Source organism: Phyllobates terribilis, unplaced genomic scaffold (genome assembly GCF_046119375.1).
Source record: "Phyllobates terribilis strain yellow unplaced genomic scaffold, ASM4611937v1 Scaffold_7__3_contigs__length_470593459, whole genome shotgun sequence".
Classification (NCBI taxonomy): Eukaryota; Metazoa; Chordata; class Amphibia; order Anura; family Dendrobatidae; genus Phyllobates; species Phyllobates terribilis.
Window position 1 is genome coordinate 173,238,617 of NW_027362767.1, and position 27,098 is coordinate 173,265,714.

A 27,098-nucleotide genomic window follows, 5' to 3' on the forward strand; every position below is an offset into this window, starting at 1 on the left:
CACAGAATACTGGCCCCCATATAAGGCTCCATACAGAATACTGGCCCCCATATAAGGCTCCATACGGAATACTGGCCCCCATATAACGCTTCATACGGAATACTGGCCCCCATATAAGGCCCCATACGGAATACTGGCCCCCATATAAGGCCCCATACGGAATACTGGCCCCCATATAAGACCCCATACGGAATACTGGCCCCCATATAAGGCTCCATACGGAATACTGGCCCCCATATAAGGCCCCATACGGAATACTGGCCCCCATATAAGACCCCATACGGAATACTGGCCCCCATATAAGACCCCATACGGAATACTGGCCCCCATATAAGACCCTATACGGAATACTGGCCCCCATATAAGACCCCATACGGAATACTGGCCCCCATATAAGGCCCCATACGGAATACTGGCCCCCATATAAGACCCCATACGGAATACTGGCCCCCATATAAGACCCCATACGGAATACTGGCCCCCATATAAGACCCCATACGGAATACTGGCCCCCATATAAGGCCCCATACGGAATACTGACCCCCATATAAGGCTCCATGCGGAATACTGACCCCCATATAAGGCTCCATGCGGAATACTGACCCCCATATAAGGCTCCATGCGGAATACTGACCCCCATATAAGGCTCCATGCGGAATACTGACCCCCATATAAGGCTCCATGCGGAATACTGACCCCCATATAAGGCTCCATGCGGAATACTGGCCCCCATATAAGGCTCCATACGGAATACTGGCCCCCATATAAGGCTCCATACGGAATACTGGCCCCCATATAAGGCCCCATATGGAATACTGGCCCCTATATAAGGCTCCATATGGAATACTGGCCCCCATATAAGGCTCCATATGGAATACTGGCCCCCATATAAGGCTCCATACGGAATACTGGCCCCCATATGGAATACTGGCCCCCATATAAGGCTCCATACGGAATACTGGCTTCCATATAAGGCTCCATACGGAATACTGGCCCCCATATAAGGCTCCATACGGAATACTGGCCCCCATATAACGCTCCATACAGGATACTGGCCCCCATATAACGCTCCATACAGGATACTGGCCCCCATATAACGCTCCATACAGGATACCGGTCCCCATATAATGCTGCATGCAGGCTGTTACCCCCCACATAATGCCCCATACAGGCTGTCCCCCCCTTATAATGCTCCATGCAGGCTGTTACCCCCCACATAATGCCCCATACAGGCCCCTCCCTTTTAATGCTCCATGCAGGCTGTTACCCCCCACATAATGCCCCATACAGGCTGCCCCCCCCTTATAATGCTCCATGCAGGCTGTCCCCCCCCACATAATGCCCCATACAGGCCCCCCCTTTTAATGCTCCATGCAGGCTGTTACCCCCCACATAATGCCCCATACAGGCTGCCCCCCCCCTTATAATGCTCCATGCATTCTGTTCCCCCCCACATAATGCCTCATACAGGCCCCCCCCTTTTAATGCTCCATGCAGGCTGTTACCCCCCACATAATGCCCCATACAGGCTGCCCCCCCTCTTTATAATGCCCCATGCAGGCTGTCACCCCTCCTCTTTATAATGCTCCATGCAGGCTGTCACCCCTCCTCTTTATACTGCCCCATGCAGGCTGTCACCCCTCCTCTTTATAATGCCCCATGCAGGATGTCCCCCCCTCTCTTTATAATGCCCCGTGCAGGCTGTTCCCCACCTTATAATGCCCCATGCAGGCTGGTCCCCACCTTATAATGCCCCATGCAGGCTGTCACCCCTCCTCATTATAATGCCCCAAGCAGGAATCCCTCCCTCTTTATAATGCCCCATGCAGGCTGTTCCCCACCTTATAGTGCCCCATGCAGGCTGTCACCCCTCCTCTTTATACTGCCCCATGCAGGCTGTCACCCCCTCCTCTTTATACTGCCCCATGCAGGCTGTCACCCCTCCTCTTTATAATGCCCCATGCAGGATGTCCCCCCCTCTCTTTATACTGCCCCATGCAGGCTGTCACCCCTCCTCTTTATACTGCCCCATGCAGGCTGTCACCCCTCCTCTTTATAATGCCCCATGCAGGCTGTCACCCCTCCTCTTTATACTGCCCCATGCAGGCTGTCACCCCTCCTCTTTATAATGCCCCATGCAGGCTGTCACCCCTCCTCTTTATAATGCCCCATGCAGGCTGTCACCCCTCCTCTTTATACTGCCCCATGCAGGCTGTCACCCCCTCCTCTTTATAATGCCCCATGCAGGCTGTCACCCCTCCTCTTTATACTGCCCCATGCAGGCTGTCACCCCTCCTCTTTATAATGCCCCATGCAGGATGTCCCCCCCTCTCTTTATAATGCCCCGTGCAGGCTGTTCCCCACCTTATAATGCCCCATGCAGGCTGGTCCCCACCTTATAATGCCCCATGCAGGCTGGTCCCCACCTTATAATACCCCATGCAGGCTGTCACCCCTCCTCATTATAATGCCCCAAGCAGGAATCCCCCCCTCTTTATAATGCCCCATGCAGGCTGTTCCCCACCTTATAATGCCCCATGCAGGCTGTCACCCCTCCTCTTTATAATGCCCCATGCAGGATGCCCCCCCCCCTCTTTATAATGCCCCATGCCTCCATACATTAAAAAAAAAAAAAAATCAAATACTCACCTCCCTTCTCCTCACCTGCTACCTGCTGCCCGCTGCCTGCTGCCCGCCGCTCGCTGCTCGGCTCCGAACTCCAGCGTTGTCGGCGTCTTCCCGCTCAGCGCTCCCTGTGACGGCTCAGGGGAGGGCGCAGTGTAAAGACGTCACCGCGCCCTCTGACCTGAGACGTCACAGGGAGCGCAGAGCAGGAAGACAGCGGATCTGCAGAGGCACGGGGAGAGGTAAGTATCGGGCTGCCGGGGCCCTGAGCAAGCGGCGGAGAAGGGCGGGCGCTGACACCGCTCTCCTCCGCCCATAGCCCAGCGGGGTGCGCGACCGCCAGTGGGCCCCTCTGCCTGCTCAGGGCCCCGGCATTTGCCCGGGTGCGCCGGGTGCTGACGCCGGCCCTGACTCCAATGCACCTTGGAAAAGACGTGGGTCTCCTATACTTGTAATGCACATGTACTAAGTGTATGGGCTGACAAACATTTACCCCTGGAGGGTATACATGGACATATGGTATAAAAAAAAATTTTCACGGGCACCATAAACACCCTTTAAAAAAATAATGTGGGTGTTGCATCACGGACCACGGTCACCCTGGTGATATGGTGGTGGAGGATGAGGATGAAGAGAAGGAGGAGGACAAGAGCAAATAGCCAAAATCAGGAAGCGTATACCCATGTGTGGGTGTGAAAAGGTGCATGGAAATACACCTCCCAAAAAAAGACACTGGATTTGAGTTTATGTTACGCTGCTATCATTCAGTGGTGTTGAGAAGTTTGGCCCAATCCAGCCCTTGTTCATTCTTATAAGAGTCAGCCTGTCAGCATTTTCAGTTGACAGGCGGATATGCTTTTCAGTTCTAATTCCACCAGCGGCACTAAAAACCCGCTCTGATAAAACGTTGGCGGCAGGGCAGGCCAGGACCTCCAAGGCGTAGAGAGACAGTTCATTCCACGTATCCAGCTTGGATACCCAATAATTATAAGGCACAGAGGAATCAAGGAGGATGTTGGTACGGTTGGCAAGGGAGAGTACCCCACGCCTCAGGGCCTGTGCGATGGGAGGGGCTGAGAAAACTCTCCCAGAACTTTGACAGTGTTCCCCTGCCTCTGCTGGATTGCATCTGTGTCTCTCTCGCCTGTACTCCTTGGTTGTCCAACGAACTGTGACCTCTGCCGCCAGCGTTTTCAGATGGGATTTTTTTTAATAGTTCTGCAACAAGGGCCTTCTGTTACTGCCCTATTTTTGTAGACCTGTCCGCCTCAGAAATAAGAGATATAAAGTTCTCCTTTTAGCGTGAGTTAAGAAATGTCACCAACCAGTAATGACTGTCACCCAAAATTTTCAGAATGCGAGGGTCACGGGAAAGTAACATAAACTCAGCCATGCGTGCCAGACTACTAACAGGCAAAACTTCCGTGTCCTCACCAAGAGGATGACTGACCATGCTCTCCTCCTCCTCCTCCTTCCTGTCCTCAGGCCATTCATGCTGAACAGACGGTATGACAGTTGTGCAGGTAGTACCATTTATAGCGCATGAAACTAGCTCCTGTTCTTCCTCCTCCTTCTCCTCATTGTCACCCAATCCATAAGGGGTTAAGATGAGGCTGGGCTGTGTGTAATCACCCTGAATGGTTCCTTGCTCCATCTCATGGTGCTCCGCCTGCAATGCATCCTCTTTGATTGTGAGCAAAAAGCGTTTCAGAAGACAGAGAAGTGGGATGGTAATGCTCATTATAGCGTCATCACCGCTCACCATCTTGGTGGAGTCCTCAAAGTTTTGGAGGATGGTAAATATATCTGACATCCATGTCCACTCCTGAGGTCTTATGTGTGGAGTCTGAAGTGAATACCGACTGCCTTGTTAATGCTGGTAGTCAAAAACTGCCCTCTTCTGCTCACAAATCCTTCCCAACATCTGCAGTTTAGAGTTCCCAATGCGTGGGGACATCACACGCCAGTCGGTGAGCCGGGAGCTGCAAACGCTGCTGAAGCACGGCAGGGGCAGCGGGAGCTGTAGCTAACTTTCTAAAATGGGCACATAGGCGGTGTAGATTGACAAGCAGATCCTGTAGCTTTTGAGAAACCGCTGAACCACGAGGTTAAGCACATGGGCCAGGCATGTGTGAGCTCGCCTCACCTCAGAGCCGCCACCAGGTTCCGGCCATTGTCACACACACACCATGCCTGGCTGTAGGTTCAGCTGTGTCAGCCAAAGATCTGCCTGCTCTTTCAGAGCTGTCCACAACTCTTCAGCATTGTGTGGTTTGTCACCTAAGCATATTAGCTTCAGCACAGCCTGTTGCCACTTGGCTGAGGCAGTGCTGCAGTGCTTCCAGCTTGTGACTGATGTGGTAATTTCGGAGATGGAGGCTGAAGAGGAGGAGGAGGTTGAGGAGGATGAAGTGCAGGAGCTGTAAACTGTGGGGGCAACCCTGATTGATCTAGGGCCCGCAATCCTTGGCGTTGGGAGGATGTGTTCCGTTCCTAAGTCCGACTGGGTCCCGGCTTCCACTATGTTAACCCAGTGTGCCGGTAGCGAGATGTACCATCCCTGCCCACAAGCACGTCCATGTGTCGGTCCATATGTCCGTGGTTAGGTGGACTTTCCCTGTAACTGCATTGTTGAGGGCAAGGCTAATGTTGTGGGACATGTGCTTGTGTAATGCAGGGACGGCACACCCAGAGAAATGGTGGCGGCTGGGGACCGAGTACCAAGGGACGGCCGCTGCCATCAGGTTGCGGAAAGCTTCCATCTCCACGAGCCTAAAAGGCAACATTTCAAGCGCAAGCAGTCGCGAAATGTGGGAATTTAGCAGTGTGGCTTGTGGGGTGTTGGCTGTGTATTTGAGCTTGCATTCCAAGGACTGGAGTATGGACAACTAAACACTGTGCTGGGACAAGGACGTGCTTGCTGATAGTGCTAGTTGAGAGTGTGCAACGACAGGTGCAGGACAGGAGGCATCTTCGCATGCACTATGGACAGGGGATTGGTTAGCATGCACAACAGCGGAATTAGCAGTGGTGTAACTCACACACACTGTTCCTGGACCCTGGGGTTCGGCCCACAAAGTCGGGTGCTTTGCTGTCATGTGCCTGATCATGTTGGTGGTGGTCAGGCTGGTAGTTTTGCTACCCCTGCTGATGCTGGCCTGGCAGGCGGAGCAAGTGGCCTGTTTGGGGTTATCGGCAGAGTCTTTAAAAAACAACCAGACTCGGGAAGAGCTAACAGTTCTACTGGCAATGTCCGTCGTTTTGGTGTTACGGGCAATGGTTGCCCGCCCTCTGTCTGCAGCCACCACACTGCTTCTTCCTGCCTGTTGTGGTGCTCTGCCTCCCTCCCCCTGTGTGCTTCTGTCCTCGCTCTGCATGTCCTCCTGCCAGTTTCGGTCAGTTACTATATCATCCACCACCTCGTCTTCCACTTCCGCACCACCCTGGTCCTCCTCCTGACTTTCTGGCAATTGTGTCTGATCATCGCCAACCTCTTGTGACACTTTCCCACCGTCGCCTTCGTATAACCGTGGCTGCTCAAATATTTGGGCATCGCTACATGCAATCTCCTCTTGCCCCACTTCAAGTGGACCAGGCGAGAGGCCTGAATCTATAAATGGAAAAGTGAACAGCTCTTCGGAGTGTCCAATTGTGGGATCAGTTGTCTCTGGGCACTCGGCATGGTGGTAGGAAGGAGGTTCAGGGTGAGGAATATACGGTCCAGACTCACAGCTACTGAGACTTGACTGTGTGGAAGACAGGGTGGTGGTGGTGGCTAAGTGACTGGAGGCATTATCTGCTATCCAACCAATAACCTTTTCACACTGCTCTGTGTTCACTAGTGGTGTTCTGCGGTCCCCTATTAATTGGGACAGGAAGGTCGAGCAAGAAGATATGGGTGTTTGTTGTGGCACAATTTCAGCTTGCCCACGGCCTCGGCCTCTGCATGCACCATCACCATCACATCCAGTTCCCAGTCCCTTGCCACGTGCCTTACCCATTTTAAATGGAGGACAATATCTTCCAAGCTCACTACAAATTACTAAATTTGGAGCGAACTTATATGTGATCCGTGTGACAGACAAACACAGTTTTAAATACCTGGCCTGTAGGTAACTATTTTTAACAGCAAACCGGTGTCAAGAACTTCGATGACACACTGGAACAAAATTTCAATGGAGGGCAGAAATGGCAATATTTTCAGTGTGACGGACAAACCACAGTTTTAAATAGCTGGTGTTAGAACTCTCCTGTTAGGTTTTTTTGAGTTTGCTGGTCACATGACCATTTTTGCCTATTTAATCCGGCTCCGCCCTCCTTGCCTTGCTGGACTTCATTGTATTTACTACTCTTGAGCTAACTTGGTGCTCTGTTGCCGTTCTCTGTTAGTTTTGCTAGGTCTTCTGACCTCTATGCTTTTTGTTGTGTGTTTGTCTTTGACTGCTACTATTTCTGCTAGGAGGTGTCCAACTTATCCCAGTCCCTAGTTCTTGTAGGGATTCCTCCCTCACATCTATAGGTCTTCGTACAGACTAGCCGAGGACTTTAGCGGGTCTGATCGCAGGATCAGGTTCCCCGTTACATCGTAGGGATCTAGTTTAGTTCTATTGTAGGGACAGATCTCCTGTCTTTCCTTAGTCTCTGTAGCAGATCATAACAGTAAGTCCAGCCCTAAAAGAAAAAAAAAAAAAATTTTCTCTAAGGAAAGACCTCCAGTTTTCCATCATGGTCTCGGTTCAAGATTTGGCTCAACGCTTGCAGGGACTCTCTCTGGAGGTGGCCAAGCTCCAACAACACGTGAGTAGCTGTCCTGGAGCACATTTTGTTGAACCAAAGGTACGTCTGCCTGATTTATTTTTTGGCGAACAACAATATTTTTTTTCTTTTAAAAATGCTTGTTTATTGTATTTTCGTTTGAGACCCGGATCCTCTGGTGATGAATCACAGTGCATAGGGTTCATAATGTCACTTTTGCGCAAAGATCCTCAGGGATGGGCCTTCTCTCTCCAACCTAGTGATCCGTGCTTTAGATCAGTGGATAGTTTTTTTTCTGCTTTGGGTTTGTTGTACGATGATCCTGATCGTGTCTCATCTGCTGAGTCTGAATTAAGACGTTTGAGGCAGGGATCGGGTAATGTGGAAAAATATTGTTCTCACTTCCGTCGGTGGTCTGCCCAGGTGGGGTGGAAAGATTCAGCTTTGAAAAGCTTGTTTCTTGCAGGGCTATGTGAAAGGGTTAAGGATTTACTGATTGCTTATCCCACACCTGGAAACTTGCAGGAGGCAATGCAATTAGCTATATGGGTGGACAGGAGACTGCGTGCTAGGATTAATGAGAGCAAATCCTCTGCTATGTCAACTCCGAGTCTTGAGAGGGTCTGTGCTGACAATGGAGAGCCGATGGAGATTGGGGCGATGGCACCCCGCTCTCAGGAAAAAGACCGCAGGCTTTCTGAAGGCTTGTGCTTCTATTGCGAAAATTCTGGTTATTTTATTAAGAACTGTGTGCTTCGTATGAAGAAAGAAAAAAAAATGGTCAGTCATGCCCGTATTGCCTGTTTAAATTCTAAGGGAGTATTCCTATATGCCACTACTGCTGCTCAGGATGAATTAATTGAATTTCGGGTATTTTTGGATTGTGGTTCTACTCTGAATGTGATTGATGGGGGATTCTTGGAAAAACTTAGATTAGAACCTAAAACTTTGTCATCCCCTATTTCTGTGGTTTCTGTTGATGGCTCTCCCTTGAAGAGTGTTACTCACAAGGTCTGTGAATTTCCCCTCACTATTAATGGTATTCATCAAGAGAATTTGGATTTGGTGGTATTGGATAATTTGCATTCTCCAGTAATATTGGGGTTACCCTGGTTAAAATTGCACAATCCTGTATTGGATTGGTCTACCAATGAAATTAAGTCCTGGAGCCCTAAGTGTTATGACAAGTGTTGTAACGGGCGCATTGCTGCGGTGGAAAAAGGGGAATTACCTGTACCTATTCAGGATTTTTGGAGAGTTTTTTTCTGAGGAGGAGTCGCAAATTTTGCCTCCCCATAGAGACTATGATTGTACCATTGAATTTGTCCCTGGAGCGACTCTTCCTAAGAGTCGTTTATTTAATCTTACTATTCCTGAGAGAAAGGCTTTGGAGGAATACATACAGACAAGCTTGGCCGCCGGTCACATTAGGACTTCCAAGTCTCCTGTGGCTGTTGGATTTTTTTTTGTAAAAAAGAAAGATGGCGGTTTACGTCCTTGTCTGGACTTTCGTGAGATTAATAAAATTACTGTACGCAATCCTTACCCACTGCCATTGATTCCTGATTTATTTAACCAGTTAGTGGGGGCCAAGTGGTTCTCTAAAATTGATCTCCGGGGGGCATACAATTTGTTGCGCATGAAGGAGGGTGATGAATGGAAGACTGCTTTTAACACTCCTGTGGGTCATTTTGAGAATCTGGTGATGCCTTTTGGTCTTACCAATGCTCCAGCATTTTTTCAGAATCTTATTAATGACATCCTTAGACCTTTAATCGGTAAAAATGTGGTTGTGTATTTGGATGACATTCTGATTTATTCGCCTGATCTGGAGTCTCATTGGCGGAGCGTACGTGAGGTATTACAGTTATTAATGGACAATTCGCTTTTTGCTAAGCTGGAGAAATGTGAGTTCGCTGTACAGAGAATTAGTTTTTTGGGCTACATTATCTCCAGTGAAGGTTTTGAGATGGACCCGGTGAAGGTTCAGGCGGTTCAGGAATGGCCTAGGCCTATTGGTTTGAAATCGATACAGAGGTTTTTGGGTTTCGCCAATTATTACAGAAAATTCATAAAAAATTTTTCTATTATTGTCAAACCGCTGACCGATCTCACCAGGAAAGGTGCTAATGCGGTTCAGTGGACTTCTGAGGCCATTGAAGCTTTTGTGTTTCTAAAGGAGAGGTTCACCTCTGCTCCCATCCTTATGCAGCCTGATGTGACTAAGCCGTTTTCGGTTGAGGTTGATGCTTCTTCGGTGGGGGTCGGTGCGGTGTTGTCTCAGGAAAACAAGGATGGAGTACATCCCTGTGCCTTTTTTTCAAAGAAATTTTCTGAGACTGAACTTAATTACGATATTGGTAATCGGGAATTGCTGGCGATTAAACTCGCATTTGAACACTGGCGTCATCTCTTGGAAGGTGCTGAATTTCCCATTCAGGTTTTCACTGATCATAAAAATCTGATCTATCTTGATGCTGCCAAGCGCTTGAATGCCCGTCAGGCTAGGTGGGCACTTTTTTTCTCGAGGTTTAATTTTTCCGTTACTTACATCCCGGGTACCAAGAATGTTAAAGCGGATGCTTTGTCTCGCAGCTTTTCTCCCATGGTCGGTGTTGAGGAGGAAGAGGAGACCATTTTACAAGAAGGTGTTGTGATTGCTGCTTTGGACTCCGTTTTGGAGGATGAGATTCTTAAAGCTCAGGAGAATGCCCCATCTAACACTCTCCATGGGAGGTTGTTTGTGCCTAGGACCTTTAGGAGAGATTTGTTTGTTGAGTGTCATGAGTCTCGGTTGGCAGGTTATCCAGGAATTTCTGAGACCAAGAGACTTGTGGGTCGCAGTTTTTGGTGACCTGGATGGCAGAAGGAAGTCATTAAGTGGGTGCGCCAATGTACTGTGTGTTGAAGATCCAAGTCTTCGCATGCTCCTGCTGCGGGGTTGCTTTGCCCTCTGGAGGTTCCTAGTGCACCTTGGACACATCTGGCTATGGACTTTATTACTGACCTTCCCCCCTCTGAAGGTTTCACGGTCATCTTTGTGGTCGTGGACCGTTTTAGCAAGATGTGTCACTTGGTTCCCTTCATCAAACTGCCCTGCGCTAAGACACTCGCTAAGGCCTTTGTCAAGGAAATTGTCAGACTACATGGTGTTCCTACTGACATTGTTTCTGATAGGGGACCTCAGTTCGTGGCTCGTTTTTGGCGTGCCTTTTGTGACAGGTTGGGAGTTCATTTGTCGTTTTCATCCGGATATCATCCTGAGTCTAATGGCCAGACAGAAAGGAAGAACCAGGATGTTGAGCAGTTCTTGCGTTGTTTTGTGGCAGACAATCAAGAGGGGTGGTCTGAGTTTCTGCCACTTGCTGAATTTGCTCTTAACAACCATACATCCTCTTCTGCTGGGTGTTCGCCTTTTTTTTGTTGTTCTGGGAGACATCCGTCTTTTGGGTCATTCTCCAAATTGGTTTCGGCTGTGCCTGAGGAGAGTTTTTCCGGTGATTTGGAGAGAGTTTGGACGGATGTGCGTGGTAATCTTCAGGAGACTAACAAAAAATCTAAGAGGTACTTTGATAGGAAACGGCAAGAGGTTTTGTTTGCTGTTGGTGACAAGGTTTGGTTGTCCTCTAAGAATCTGCGATTGAGGATTCCTTCTAAAAAATTGGGTCCCAAGTTCGTAGGGCCCTTTAAGGTGCTTCAGATAGTTAACCAATCTGCTGTTAGGTTGGAGGTTCCTACGTCCTGGAAGATTAACCCGGTGTTTCATGTTTCTCTATTGAAAAAAGCTGATGTGTCAGATGGTGACGCCTCTGCCACTGTTCCTCCGGTGGTGGAGGACGGGGAATATGAAATTTCCCGCATCCTAAATTCTAGACGGTATAGAGGGAGTTTGCAGTATCTCGTCGCTTGGAAGGGTTTCGGACCTGAGGATAACTCATGGGTGAGGGCGGATGATGTTTCTGCTTCCAGACTTGTCAGAGCGTTTCACAGGAGGTTTCCTGGTAAGCCTGGGCCTAGGGGATCCGGAGGATCCTCTTAGAAGAGGGGGTACTGTTAGAACTCTCCTGTTAGGTTTTTTTGAGTTTGCTGGTCACATGACCATTTTTGCCTATTTAATCCGGCTCCGCCCTCCTTGCCTTGCTGGACTTCATTGTATTTACTACTCTTGAGCTAACTTGGTGCTCTGTTGCCGTTCTCTGTTAGTTTTGCTAGGTCTTCTGACCTCTATGCTTTTTGTTGTGTGTTTGTCTTTGACTGCTACTATTTCTGCTAGGAGGTGTCCAACTTATCCCAGTCCCTAGTTCTTGTAGGGATTCCTCTCTCACATCTATAGGTCTTCGTACAGACTAGCCAAGGACTTTAGCGGGTCTGATCGCAGGATCAGGTTCCCCGTTACATCGTAGGGATCTAGTTTAGTTCTATTTTAGGGACAGATCTCCTGTCTTTCCTTAGTCTCTGTAGCAGATCATAACAGCTGGATTTTTAGTGCTGTAATATGGAAAGGACCTGGCTGTATTCTGCAGTGCCAGCAAGCAAATGGCACAGAAAAACGGTGTTCTCTGGATTGCTTTTTAAGCAAATAATGAGGATTAAGATAAAAAAAAAATTATTCCTGGCCCCTGATTCCTGGGCCTATTTCTACAAATATCTGTAAAAGCACCAGCAGACAGAACTGGAATGGAGCCTCTTGCTATGTGCACTGCAGTCTGCTATATACCCTGCCTGCCTATATACACTGCCTGCCTGATATTTCTGCAACTGGATTAGTCCTTAGAAGGACTGGTAGTTGAGATGGATATGTGTCTCTAATATAGTCTGGTATACCTACACTAACTAGAAACAAGCAAATCTCTACCTAGCTCAGCAGCAGCTCTCCCTACACTGTCTGATTGTGGAGTAGACTGTGATGAGCATGGCGGCGCCAGGTCTGATATAGACCTGATAACGCTATGCGGCCAGCCAATCACTGTAATGCCACAACCAACATGGCTGCGGCATTACAGTGTGTGGCAGACAATCCCTGCATGTTGATTGGCTCTATAAAGAGCGCCAAACATGCAGGGAGGGGACCTCAGCTCCCGCCGAGCAACCCCGGAAATACTCGGCAAGCGCAGAGCATCTCGAGCAGTGAGATGCTCGGGCGAGCACTGAGCAGTAGCGAGTATGCTCGCTCATCACTAATGCTTATGTATATTTACAGTAGTGTTCAAAATAATAGCAGTGTGTTCAAAAACATGATTTAAGCACAAAATCTTTCTACTAGTTTTTATTTCCAGCATTGGGAACATTGCACACTGTTTTCTAATTCAAAACATGAAGAGAAATGTATATAATTTTTAGCTACTTTACAGAAAATAATAAAAAATTAACATTGGGCTGTTCTCAAAAATAGCAGTGTCTGCATTTATCTTTACAAACTCACAATATGTTTTTTCTTTTTTTGAGGATTTAGCATTCCTGTGAATCACAAACCTAATATTTAGTTGTACACCCACAGTTTTTTAGAACTGCTTCACATCTACGTTGCATAGAGTCAACCAACTTCTGGCACCTGTCACCTGTTATTTTGGCTCAGGATGATTTGATTACATCCCACAATTTTTTGGCATTTGTTGGCTTTACCTCAGAAACCTTATTTTTGATGTCACCCCACAAGTGTTCTATCGGATTAAGGTCCTGGGATCGGGCTGGCCACTCCATAACCTCAATTTTGTTGGACTGGAACAAAGATTTTGCTCATTTACTGGTGTGTTTAGCGTCATTTTATTGAAACACCGATTTCAAGGGCATATCCCCTTCAGCGTAAGACAACATGACCTCTTCAAGTATTTTAATATATGCAAACTGGTCCATGGTACCTGGTATGCGGTAAATAGGTCCTGCACCATAGTAAGAAAAACATGCTCAGATCATGATGCTTGCACCATCATGCTTTACTGTCTTCATAGTGTACTGTGGCTTGAAAGCAGAGTTTGGGGGGCGTGTGATGAACTGTCTGAGGCCCTTGTATTCAAAAAGAACAATTTTACTTTCATCAGTTCAAAAAATGTTTCTCCATTTCTCTATAGCTCTGTAGGCCAGTTGATGTGTTCTTTGGCAAATTGTATCCGCTTCAGTACATGTGTTTTTTTTAACAGTGGGACTTTGCAGGGACTTTTTGCTAAAAGATTAACTTCACACAGGTGTCTTTTAACTGTCACAGTACTCACAGGTAACTTGAGACTGTCTGTGATCATCCTGGAGCTGATCATTGGCTGAGCCTTTGCCATTCTGGCTATTCTTCCATCCATTCGAATGGTAGTCTTCCATTTTCTTCCACGTCTCTCTGGTTTTGCTTTCCATTTTAAAGCATTGGAGATCATTTTAGCTGAACAGCCGATCATTGTCTGCACTTCTTTATAAGCTTTACCCTCTCCAATCAACTTTTTAATCAAAGTACTCTGTTCTTCTGAATAAAGTCTCCAACGACCCATATTTCTCAGGCTTTCAAGGAGAAATGCATGTACAACATGTGCTGGCTTCACACTTAAATAAGGGCCACCTGAGTAACACCTGTTTCTTCACAGAATGATTGACCTCACATAGTGAACTCCACACTGCTATTATTTTGAACTCATCCCTTTTCAATTAATTATTCAAATACACAGACTCAAAAACACACAGATCATGAATCATGAGTCTTTTGGTTTTCTTAAAATCTACTGCACCAACTGGTAAATTGTTTGACATGTGGTGATATAATTTATATCAAAAACAGTGATTCATCTGGTTAGTCATATTGGACTGCTATTATTTTGAACAATAATAATAATAATATTTTTTATTTATATATCGCCAACATATTCCGCAGCATTTTACAATTAAGCGGGGACATGTACAGACAATAAATTCAATACAAGGTAAGACAGTTTAAACAGTTACATTAGGAGTGAGGGTCCCTGCTCGCAAGCTTACATTCTACAAGGAAATGGGGGGGACACAATAGGTGGAAAGTGCTTGTTATTTCCGGTTATTTCAGGTCAGGCAATTATAATATGTAGGGATTTTCATATAAGACTGCATGATCCGGTCATCAGCCAGTATGTTTAAGTGCAATAATCAAGTATCGAGTGCAGTTATCGTGTGCATGGAGGGTGTGGAGACAGATGAATAGTAGGGTGCAGATTCTGAATAATATTTAGGAGAGAACAGGGGAAAGTTAGTTTACTGAGTAGTTGAAGTGGTAGGCTTTTTATTAAAGAGATGGGTTTTTAAAGCGCGCTTGAAGACGTGGGGGCTAGGCATCAGTCGGATCGTCTGGGGTAGAGCATTCCAGAGAACTGGAGCAGCATGAGAGAAGTCTTGGAGATGAAGGTGCGAGGTTCGGATTATGGGGGATGTTAGTCTTAGGTCATTTGTAGAACGTAGGGCACGTGTAGGGCGATAGACAGAGATGAGAGAGGAGATATAAGGCAGTGCAGAACTGTGGAGAGCTTTGTGGGTGAGAGCGATGAGTTTATATTGGACCCTGTAGCGAATGGGTAACCAGTGTAATGACTGGCACAAGATGGAGGCATCGGTGAAGCGACTGGACACAAATTCGACCCTGGGTGCCGCATTCAGGACAGATTGGAGAGGAGAAAGTTTGGTAAGAGGGAGGCCGATGAGAAGAGAGTTGCAGTAGTCCGAACGAGAGTGAATAAGAGCGACAGTAAGAGTTTTAGAAGTTCCAAAGATGAGAAAAGGTTGGATTCTGGAGATGTTTTTAAGATGCAGGTGACAAGAGCGAGTGAGTGATCGGATATGGGGAGTAAAGGAAAGGTTAGTGTCGAATATGACCCCAAGGCAGCGGGCGTGCTGCTTGGGAGTTATGGTTGAACCCTTCAAGGTAATTTCGATGTTAGGTAGAGTTGGGTTAGTAGAGTGTAGAAACACAAGAAGTTCAGTTTTGGAGAGATTCAGTTTAAGATAGAGGGAGGACATGATGTTAGAGACAGCAGACAAACAATCCTTGGTATTTTGTATTAGGGTAGGGGTGATGTCCGGTGACGAAGTGTATAATTGGATGTCGTCAGCATTCAGATGATAATGGAACCCAAATCTGCTGATTGTTTGTCCAATAGGGGCAGTGTATAGAGAGAAGAGGAGGGGGCCTAGGACTGAGCCCTGCAGAACCCCGATAGTAAGGGGACGAGGAGAGGAAGAGGAGCCGGCAAAAGATACCGTGAAAGAGCGGTCAGAGAGGTAGGAGGAGAACCAGGAGAGAACAGTGTCCTTGAACTCAATAGAGCGAAGCATAGTGAGGAGGAGCTGGTGATCCACAGTGTCAAAAGCGGCAGAGAGATCTAGGAGAATCAGCAGGGAGCAGTGACCTTTGGATTTAGCTGTTAGTAGATCATTAGAGACTTTAGTGAGGGCAGTTTCAGTGGAGTGTAAAGAGCGGAAACCAGATTGTAGAGGGTCGAGGAGAGAGTTATCTGAGAGATAGCGGATTAGACGGGAATGGACCAGGCGTTCCAGGAGTTTATAGATGAATGGCAGATTAGAGACCGGTCTGTAGTTAGCAGTGCAGTTCTGGTCCAGGGATGGCTTTTTAAGTAAAGGTCTTATGATGGCATGTTTAAATGACGAGGGAAAGATACCTGAAGAAAGAGAGAGCTTAAATGTTTTAGTCAGGTGAGTGGTGACCACCGGTGAGAACACTACTGTATCTAGGCATATCCCTAGTGGTATTTTATGAGTGGTATACTGTATTATTGCCAGATTTCTCATCCATCTACAGTGGAGTGTAAATGTATTAACCACTGAGTCATTTTTGTATAGTTTTGTTTAATGCTCCATGACCTACTGTTTAAATGATTATATTTCATACAGACACACATAGTTGTGCTGTCCTTACCATATTGCTCTTGCCTTGAATAACCTTTGGGTATTCTATTAGTGTTACTGTTACTCCATAATCCTACGTATTTAACTTATGTATACGTTATGGCTGGGTTTGTCCACCAATTTACCTCATCTGTGGTCTTTTCCTGTTTTATGTCTGTCATTTTATGGCTTGAATTTATGAATTGTTAAATAAAAAATGTATTTTTATATTTCTCTTGGCCTATGCATAAAGTGTTTTCTCTCTTAGTGCTTCTCTGACTTGTATATAAGGCAAAATTAAAAAAAATGTAAAAAAAAATAAAAATGCCTCCCTCACTCCTTTACAACCTATGATGTATACAACTGTGGCACCCCAGGGGTCTGGTTTCCACAGTAACAAGCAATGTTATGTCTGAGAGCAGGTGGGAGGTCTCTTGGTCAGGAATCCTATGCATGCCACACCTCCTGCCCAGTCCTGGGAGGGGAAGAACTTCCCCTGTATAAACCTGGGGCTGAGGCAGGGTTAGAGATTTCAGAGGGAGAGTTCAGCCAGGAGGGCTGACAGGGAGCTGTGGCTCCGGCTGGGCCCAGCTCCTGGGCCATGCCAGGAGTAGAGAAGAAGTAGAGAAGAGAAGCAGCATAGGAAGAAACAACAGGAGCTCTGTGGGAGCAGTGTTACAAAGAGTCAGGGGCTGGCAGCTGCAGAGCTCGCCCTGACTGAGCAGATTTCTTACCGGACCCGGAGTCCGAGGCTGTGGGGACTAACTCCTACCCAGCAGCAGAATCCGTCAGGCAGGGGATTTCAGGTCCTCTGGCCAAGAAACCCGAAGGCACGGTCACACGCATGGGACCAGCACCGCCGTCGTGGAGCGGAAGCTACTAGAAGGCCCCGAGTCACCGGCCATACGGGTGAGCACCACACGGTACACTCAGGGACGTGGGCTACTTATACTCGCTTCTAGCAAGGTAGCCAGAAGAGTATCGTTAGTTTGGGAGGCCTACAACTCCGCCTGGCCAGGGGAGATCCCATCTGCTCAAGGACTGACCAGGCCCCAACCGCTAGCCAGTACTCCGGGAGGGTCTATCTTTGTCACCAGTAAAGACCCTGAACTACACCGCATCGTCTCTGAGTGGTTCCTGCTACCCCCATCATCCACGTCGGCTGCCCTGAGGCCATACCCCTCCCGTTGGGGGTTATACCATCCACGCTGCACCATCCTTCCACCGGCCTTAGCGGTCTGCCCTGCAGCGGCAGCTCCATAGCTGCATTCAACGGGTGGCGTAGTCGTCCATCATCTACCGCTGATACAGCGCCACTTAGTCTGACTCCCTGGGCACGGACCGGATCACCGCCACGAGACTACAACCCTCAAGAGATCCGGCTCCGGGTAAGCTCCCGCGTGCGCAACGCAGCGCGACACAGGCCCAGGGGCGCGTCACAACCCCTGGCAAAAATTATGGAATCACCGGGCTCGGAGGATGTTCATTCAGTTGTTTAATGTTGTTGAAAAAAATCAGATCACAGACATGGCACAAAACTAAAGTCATTTCAAATGGCAACTTTAGGGCTTTAAGAAACACTAAAAGAAATCAAGAAAAAAAAATGTGGTACTCCGTAAGGGTAATATATCTACTGCCCTTCCCAGCCAATTAATATCAGCTCCCAGCTGTCTGCTTTGCCTTAGCTGGTTGTTAAAGATAGTGGGAACAGCAAGTCATTTTAAGGGTCCTCATAATAACCAGCAAAGGAAAAGCAGACAGCTGGGGGCTAATATTAATAGACTGGTAGGTTCATGGATATTGGCCACTTCCCAGCATAATAGGACCAGCTCACAGCTGTCTGCTTTCCCTTGGCTGGTTATTAAAAATGGGTGGGACCTTACGACATTTTTTCATTTATTTATTTATTAGTAATCAATAAATAAATGAAAACAACATAAGGGCCCCCCTATTTTTGACAACGAGCCAACGTAAAGCAGACAGGTGGGGGCTGGTACTCTCAGGCTGGGAAGGTCCATGGTTATTGGGCCCTTCCCAGCCTAAAAATAGCATCCCGCAGCCACCACAGAAAAGGTGCATCCATTAGATGCGCCAATTCTGGCACTTTGCCCGGCTCTTCCCACTTACCCTGGTGAGTTGGTAAACGGGGTAATATTTTGGGGTTGCTGTCAGCTGTGTAATGTCCGCTGGCATTAAGCCCAGAGGTTAGTAATAGGGCGGTGTCTATCAGACACCCCCATCAGTAACCCGGTAAGTGAATAGTTAAAAAAAACACAGACACACAGGAAAAATACTTTATTTGAATAAAGACCCCACACTCCTTTGTTTACCCATTTATTAATTAAATATAAATCCAGGAAGTTCCGACGGTAATAAAAGAGTGTAATGTCCCACCACGACATCAATCGAACCCTACGGAGTCTCTTTCTTAGAAAGTTCTCAGAATGAAACTTCATAGTTCACTTGCGGTCAGCGGCAGGCACGGAAAATGTCACGCTCCTGCCTGCCATTGACCGCAAGTAACCCTATTGAGCCTCGTCCTCAAAACTTTCTCAGAGTGAGACTCCATAGGATTCGATGGGTATTGTGGAACATTTCACTATTGGATTACCATCGGAGAGTAAACTCTTAGACAAATGACAAGGCCCCTATGAGGTGGTGGAGAAGCTTGGTGAATTGAACTACAATGTTCATCAACCAGGAAGACGAAAATCATATCAAATGTACCACATCATTCTTATCAAACTGTGGCAAGACAGGGAGCCCATTGAAACTCCATGTTTTCTGGTCCAGCTAGAAGCAGATGTTGAAGGAGTCGCAATAAAGGAGACACTGTCGAAGCCCAAAAACAGCAGTGTCAGGAGTTTCTGCAGCAGAAATGAGACCTGTTCTATGAAGCTCTATCAAATTCCCGAGGCCCAGCGGGAGCTGATCTCCAAGGAAGTAAAGCGTATAATGAATCTTGGAGTTATTGAGGAACCCAAGACTAGCCCAATTGACCTGGTTCCAAAACTTGATGGTGAATGGAGGTTCTGGAATGATTATAGGAAGCTGAATGAAGTCTCCTAGACTTGGGCCAGCAAGGTACAAAACCACCCTAGATTTAACAAAGGGATATTGACAAGGAGAAGACCGCTTTCTCTATGCCAGATGGATGCTCCCAATACGTCCGGATGCCATTTGGACTACAGGGAGCCCCCACCCATGGCTTTAGGCAGAGGGGGGAGGTATGCAAGGATGGATGCCTGACACATAGTGGATAGGATATATGTATCACAGAGGTGCATGTCCTCTGTGATATAAACTGGGAGTAATGCTCTAGTACACATAGTACTAAGAGGGGTTAATCTGCCGTGTTAGGTCCAGCTCTAATCATGAGCAGCTGAAGAGTTAGGTGTAACAATAAGGCTGTGTTCACACGATGCGTATTTCATGCGTTTCCGCGGCGTTTTTGCAGTTGCGTAAACGCCGCGGAAACGCATGAAAAACGCATGGTAGAAGGGCAGCAATGTTCCCCAATGGAAATCCGCATGTGCTGTGCCCATGATGCGGATTTTTCCGCAGCGTTAACGCTGCGGTCAAAAATCCGCAGCATGTCAATTAATTTTGCGGAAACGCGGCGATTTCGCCGCCATTGACTTGCATTAGAACGCGCCAATTCCGCAAGACAGCATTTGTACTTGCGTAATTGGTGCGTTCTAATGTGCGGATGGTACCCGGGTGTGGAGGAGAGGAGAGTCTCATCCACACCCAGGTACCATTAAAAAAGCTGTAAAAAGAAGAATAAAATAAAAAATAAATGTATTCTTACCTTCTGTCGGCCCGCGCAGCGCTCCCGCTTGGTTCCCGGCACTTGCAGTGAGTTGTAGGACCTGCGGTGACGTCAGAGTCATGTGACGGGTCACGTGACGCTGACGTCGGCAGGTCTTTCAATTCAAAGTTGCCGGCAGCCGGGAGAACGGAGTGAGCAGGACAGCGCGGGCCATCAGAGGTAAGTATATACACTCTCTCGGTTCACACTGTATAAATCCATGCTGTTTGCATGGATTTATATAGTGTGACCTAGTTATCAAGCACTTTCCAGGTGATGCTAAAATCGCCTGGAAAGCGCTTGTCAATCTGCATGCGGAAACGCATGTGAATCTGCATGTGGATCCGCATGTATTCTGCAGGAAAAACGCATGCACAATCTGCATGCGTTTTTTCTGCCAGGGAGATGCAGAAATGATGCAGAAATTTTCTGCTTCATTTCTGCATCGTGTGCACATACCCTTATAATGGATAGCTCAGGAGTCCCTTTGCATGGAGACACTACAGAACACAGTTTATAGGTGGAAAGTCTATATTATAAACACACGGTGAATAAACACTAGTGCAGAGAAAACCTCGAAGTCCATAAACACTTGAAGATGCTTGACACAAGAAAGTCTTTGTTTAGTCCAAACACAATTAAGTGCATATATATTCAAGAAAGTCCATATATACATATTATATATATATATATATATATATATATATATATATATATATATATATATTATATTATATTATAATATATATATATATATATATATATATATATATATATATATATATATATATAATTGTCCAGGGAGGCCTGGATAGAAAGTCTCAAAGTCCAGAACAGACCTGTGCTCTGATTTTATCAATCATAGGTAGGAACAGATCAGAAACCAGCTTACATGCTCAGCAAATGCAGGTGGGAGCAGAGGCACAGAGGAAGCAGCACAAGCAGCAGAGGCAGAAGGAATGCTGGAAACCAGGGTATTCAGCAGGATCTCTTGTGAGCCGGAGACTGGAGAATCACACAGGATTGCAGGAGAGTGCAGAAAGCCAAGAAGCTACCAGGAACTGGTCACAGGCCGAATACTCAAGCACTGGCTGGAGGGTGGGGTGGAGTTATAAAGCAGAAGACAAAGGGCACATGAGACCAAGGACGCCATCTTGAAAAAGGGCAGAAATGCCAAAAGGTAATAGAAAATACTCAGAGTCCTGACATTAGGGCAGGTAGGCTGCTCACCATATCTCCACCCCTGGGTGTGGTTCACAAAATAAAATGGAGTCTGTTTGTTTGACACATGGCATGTGTGTCTGGAGGTGTGCAGACCTCTTGTGTGATGTCTCCAGACTAAGCCAGTATGTGTGTTCTGAACTAACCATTCATAGTTTGCAGTCTGCTCACCATCCTGGAAGCTCTTCTCTGAACTTGGTCCATTTTTTTTATGTCTTTTTTTTTTTTTTAAATGTGGTGCCCAGAACTGGACACAGTATTCCAGATGAAGTCTGACCAAGGAGAAGTAGAGGGGAATAATTACTTCACGTGATCTAGACTCCATGCTTCTCTTAATACATCCCAGAACTGTGTTTTTAATTGTGTTTTTATTGTGTAAAATGTGTTTTTCCAGGTAATTTTCTTCCTCTTAACAAGAAGGTGGAGTGGAAAACAGATTTCGTTGAGATAATGTCCAGTGTGGAAGATTCAGATATGGAGCCAAACTATTCAGATTTTGTTGTTCCAATATTTGTTTATAGGTAAGAGAGACACCCAATGCAAAAGCTGGATATAGGATATTTCCAGATGTGATGTAAATACTATTTTTCAATTTTTATCTGAATATGTCAACAGGTTTTTGCTATGTAATCTAAGAGCTGCATGTAGGGGTTGAGACTCTGATTCCAGCAATGTGTTTGCATGCTGTAATTTTGATACAATCACTGTTTTATCTGATGCTGATCTAACATTGCTTGGGAATGCAGAGCCCTGTGTAACCCTGCCCATACCATAGATTGGCAGTTTTCTATGTAGACTGTACATTAACAGGAAGCTGCTAATCAGTGTTTGTTGCAGGCTTACAGAGTAGCAGGACTAGATGGCATGTGACACCTAGTCCTGTAGTGATAATCTCCTGCTGATAAAACAATGATTTTATTGAAACAACACACAGCCCAATAAGTGATACATTACTGGAATCAGGGTCTCAGCCCCTACATCACGCTGCTGTCAGATTATATAGCAAAATTCTGCTGACAGATTCCCATTAACCCCTTAACAACATTTGACGTACTAATATACGTCTGTGCCCTGGGACTTAAGAGCCAGACCCGTATTAGTACGTCATGGTGATCGCGTGCGCACACAGGCTGTGCGGGCGCGATCACAGCCGGGTGTCAGCTGATTGTCACAGCTGACACCCGGTACTATGTGCAGGGAGTGGTCCTGCACCGCTCCCAGCACATTAACCCCCGCGATGCTGCGATCGAAGTCGATCGCAGCATTGCGGTGGCAAGGGGAGGTGATCGCAGATACTCACCTCCTCTTCCGGCTTCCAGCGCTGACTGCCGTGGCTTCCAGGATGTTGCCATGACAACATCCGGGTCACCAGACAGCAGGAAGATTTTTTGGACATGCGCAGTGCATCTCCAAACAATCTTCTCCCTGTCCAGCGCTGACTGCCTGCATGGCATAGGGATGGTACTGCATTCCTGTGTCATGCAGGCAATCAGAGAAAAAAAAATGAAAGTCCCACAGTGGGACAAAGTAATAAAGTATAAAATCTATTAGAAAGTGAAAAAAATAATAAAAATGTAAAAATATTAAAAAAATAAAAAAAATAATCCACCAAAAATAAAAATATAATGTACCCATCAATAAATATTATTATAAAAAAAAAAAAAAAACAATAAAAGTACACATATTTGGTTTCGCCGCGTCCGGAACAACCTGACCTATAAAACTGTCCCACTAGTTAACCCCTTCAGTGAACACTGTAAAAAAATATAAAAAAAATGAAGCAAAAAACAATGCTTTATCACCATACCGCCAAAGAAATAATGGAATAACACGCGATCAAAAAGACAAATATAAATAAAAATGGTACCGCTGAAAACGTCATCTCGTCCCGCAAAAAAACAAGCCGACATACAGCTCCATCAGCCGAAAAATAAAAAAGTTATAGCTCTCAGAATAAAGCTATGCTAAAAAATTTTTTTTTCTATAAAATTGCTTTTATTATGTAAAAGTGCAAAACATAGAAATACGATATAAATGTGGCACCGCTGTAAACGTACTGACCCGAAGAATAAAGCTACCTTATCAATTTTACCACACGCGGAACAGAATAAAAAAAAAATTCCTGAATTGTTGGTGTTTGTTTATTCTGCCTCCCAAAAATCGGAATAGAAAGCGATCAAAAAATGTCACGTGCCTGAAAATGGCACCAATAACAACGTCAACTCATCCCGCAAAAAAAGCCATCACATGACTGTCTGCCAAAATCTGGAAAAATTATAGCTCTCAAAATATGGTGACGCAAAAACTAGATTTTACAAAAAATGCGACTTTTAGTGTGTGACAGTTGTCAGTCATAAAAACCCCATATGATTCTGGTATCGCTGTAATCACACCGACCCGAAGAATAAAGTCGTCTAATCACTTATACCGCATGAGGAACGGCGTAAAAAATAAACTCTCAGGTTAGGGTTCTGCTAAGGTTAGGGTTGTGCTACGGTTAGGGTTGAGCGCAAGTGCTTGCTACTTGAGTTTGCATCGGGTGCTCTGGTATGCATTGAGTATCGTGGGTATTTGAGTGACATGCTTGAGTCTCCGCCCCATATGCTTCACGGCCCAAAAAACTTTGCGGGGATTGCCTGCCATGCACGAGCGATCCCCGCATGGTTTTTTTTGGGTGTCTAATAACTGTGAAACATCCGGGCAGGGACTTGAGCATGTCACTCGAGCACACGCAGTACATGGTGCATACCTGAGTACCCGATGCAAACTCAAGTAGCGAGCACTTGCGCTCAAGACTAATGACAACTTATTCAATATGATGACCTAATTTTATCAAATACTGTGTCGTACCTCTGGGTTCAAAATGTTCACTATACACCTTAATAAAATCCTTGAGGGGTATAGTTTCCAAAATGGGGTCACTTGTGGGGGAGCTCCACTGTTTAGGCACATCAGGGGCTCTCCAAACGCGACATGGTGTCCGCTAACAAATTGAATGGAAAATCGGCTCAAATTGTTAGCAGACGCCATGTTGCGTTTGGAGAGCCCCTGTGTGCCCAAACATTGGAGCTCCCCCACAAGTGACCCCATTTTGGAAACTAGACCCCCCAAGGCACCTATCTAGATGCATAGTGAGCACTTGGAACCCCCAGATGCTTCACAAATTGATTCATAAAAATGAAAACTGTTTTTTTTTTCACTTTTTCATTTTTACAAATCAATTTGTGAAGCACCTGGGGGTTCCAACTGCTCACTATGCATCTAGACAGGTGCCTTGGGGGGTCTAGTTTCCAAAATGGGGTCACTTGTGGGGGAGCTCCAATGTTTGGGCACACAGGGGCTCTCCAAACGGAACATGGTGTCCGCTAACAATTTGAGCCGATTTTCCATTCAATTTGTTAGCGGACACCATGTTGCATTTGGAGAGTCCCTGTGTGCCCAAACATTGGAGCTCCCCCACAAGTGACCCCATTTTGGAAACTAGACCCCCCAAGGCACCTATCTAGATGCATACTGAGCACTTGGAACCCCTAGGTGCTTCACAAATTGATTCGTAAAAATGAAAAAGTGAAAAAAAAAAACACTTTTTCATTTTTACGAATCAATTTGTGAAAAAAAATTTGGGTTCCAAAATTGTGCTGATGTAAAGTAGACATGTGGGAAATGTTATTTATTAACTCTTTTGTGTGACATATCTCTCTGATTTAAGGGCATAAAAATAAAAATTTTGAAAATTGCAAAATTTTCGAAATTTTCGCCAAATTTCCGTTTTTTTCACAAATAAACGCAAGTGATATCGAAGAAATTTTACCACAAACATGAAGTACAATATGTCATGAAAAAACAATCTCAGAATCAGGGGCATCCGTTGAAGAATTCCAGAGTAATTACCTCAGAATTGTAAAAATTGGCCTGGTCATTAACGTGCAAACCACCCTCGGGGGTTAAGGGGTTAAAGTGATCAAATTTGCATATTTCCTACACTCAGTATTTTCCGTGAAGCACTAATGCATGGAAACTTTTCACATAAAGTTCTTCAGAATATATAGACATTGATAACAGTTTTACAATCAACCATAATGCCGCTAACAGAGAGTCCTCTCATCACATCATCCTCAGGTTTTGTAAAAATGTTGTTTTTCCTTTTTTATTTGTCTAGTGTGAAGAACACAATGTCAGATGATGTTTTTTCAAATGTGAAGACATTTTTCAAGAACTGTCGAAATTTGACAGGTATGTTTTATGTGTAGGCAATCCTATGAAGACAGAGCCGTAGTCACCATATACAATAAATACTTGCTGGCAGAGGCATAGCTAGGGGCTCAGCTCAGGAGGGGCAAAACATCTGAGTGGACCCCTTACCGGTAACCCTGATTACAACTATGGTGGCGCACCCTAATTGCTGGTATAGGGGAACCTCAGCAGATGACCGAGCTATTACTGAAAATAAATCTCTACACAAAGACCAACAGTGATATTACCTCCATATGGCGACATATAGTGGTAGATACCGGACCTGCAGAACATACAAGTGATTACAGTACAGTTATAGATGGTGACCTACAGCTGCTGTTCTTTCTGATGGAGTTGTTCTTTCTGTATAATGGCCCCCGCATTACCTCTCGCACTCTATAATGGCCCCCATAGTAGTCCCCACATTGTATGATTGCCCCCACAGTAGGTCCCAAACTGTATAATGGCCCCCATATTAGCTCCCACACTGCATAATGCCCCCCACACACACACACTTTATGAGGACCCCCACAGATGTACCTACAATGTATTAGAGCCCTCCACACTGTATGATTTCCCCCATGGTAGGCCCCAAACTATATAATGATTCCCGCATTAGCCACCAAACTATATAATGGCCCCCACATGAAACCCAAACTCTATAATGGCCATAGTATTAGCCCCAAATTGTACATTGACCCCCACATTAGCCCCCAAACTGTATACTAGCCCCTGCATTAGCTCCCAAACTGTATAATGGCCCCCACATTAGCCTGCAAACTGTACAATGGCCCCCACATTAGCCTGCAAACTGTACAATGGCCCCCACATTAGCCTGCAAACTGTACAATGGCCCCCACATTAGCTCCCATGCAGCATAATGGCCCCCACACTTTATAAGGGCCCCCACAGTAGTCCCTATAATGTATGAGGGCCCCCACACTGTTTCAGAGTCCCCCACAGTAACCCCTACACTGTATTAGGGTCCCACATAGTTTATGATGCCCTCACCAGTATTAAATAAAATTGAAAACATCATATACTCACTGATTCCAGGATCCTGAGGAGTCCACCGGCAAGGCCCAGGCAGACCAACACGCTGTGATCGCACCGGAAAATATTTAAGAAAGTAAAAGTGAGATATTGTCTTTCTTAAGAGAATATCTATGTGGGCATAATAACTGGGCAAATATTAGAGTGCAGAGTTATTATGTAGCTAAATGAGAAATGTAAAATTCCCCATCAAAATAGTTTATTTTCATCTGTTAAAGTGAGAATAATAACCAAACTACTCAAAATGTACAAAGATACATTTTTGACATTTCCATAAAAAATATCAGTGATCAATGTTGCCCCCCTTCTTCTCAACTTCAATTATATTCTCCATCCATGGAGTCTGCTAGGTTTTTCATCTGTTGATGATGATCAACACCAAGCACAGCCTCAGACACTGATGCTGAATTTTATGGTGAAGACGCAGGAGAGGTTTTCTTCTGATGACTCTTCCATGAAGGCCATATTTGGGCTGGTGTTTCTGAACAGTAGAACAATGTACCACAACTCCAGAGTCTGCTCAATCTTTCCGAAGATCTTGTGCAGTCAAGAG

At 45.9% G+C, this 27,098-nt stretch overlaps 1 protein-coding gene across 1 annotated transcript in view; it reads left to right on the forward strand.

Annotated features, from left to right (window-relative positions):
• LOC141153034 (uncharacterized) overlaps positions 1 to 27,098 on the forward strand; it is a 90,965-nt gene that overhangs the window by 18,509 nt on the left and 45,358 nt on the right. The window contains exons 2-3 of the mRNA XM_073637708.1: positions 21,654 to 21,780; positions 25,419 to 25,492. Of these exons, the coding sequence (XP_073493809.1) occupies positions 21,654 to 21,780; positions 25,419 to 25,492 (201 nt within the window). The remainder of the gene's footprint in view (positions 1 to 21,653; positions 21,781 to 25,418; positions 25,493 to 27,098) is intronic.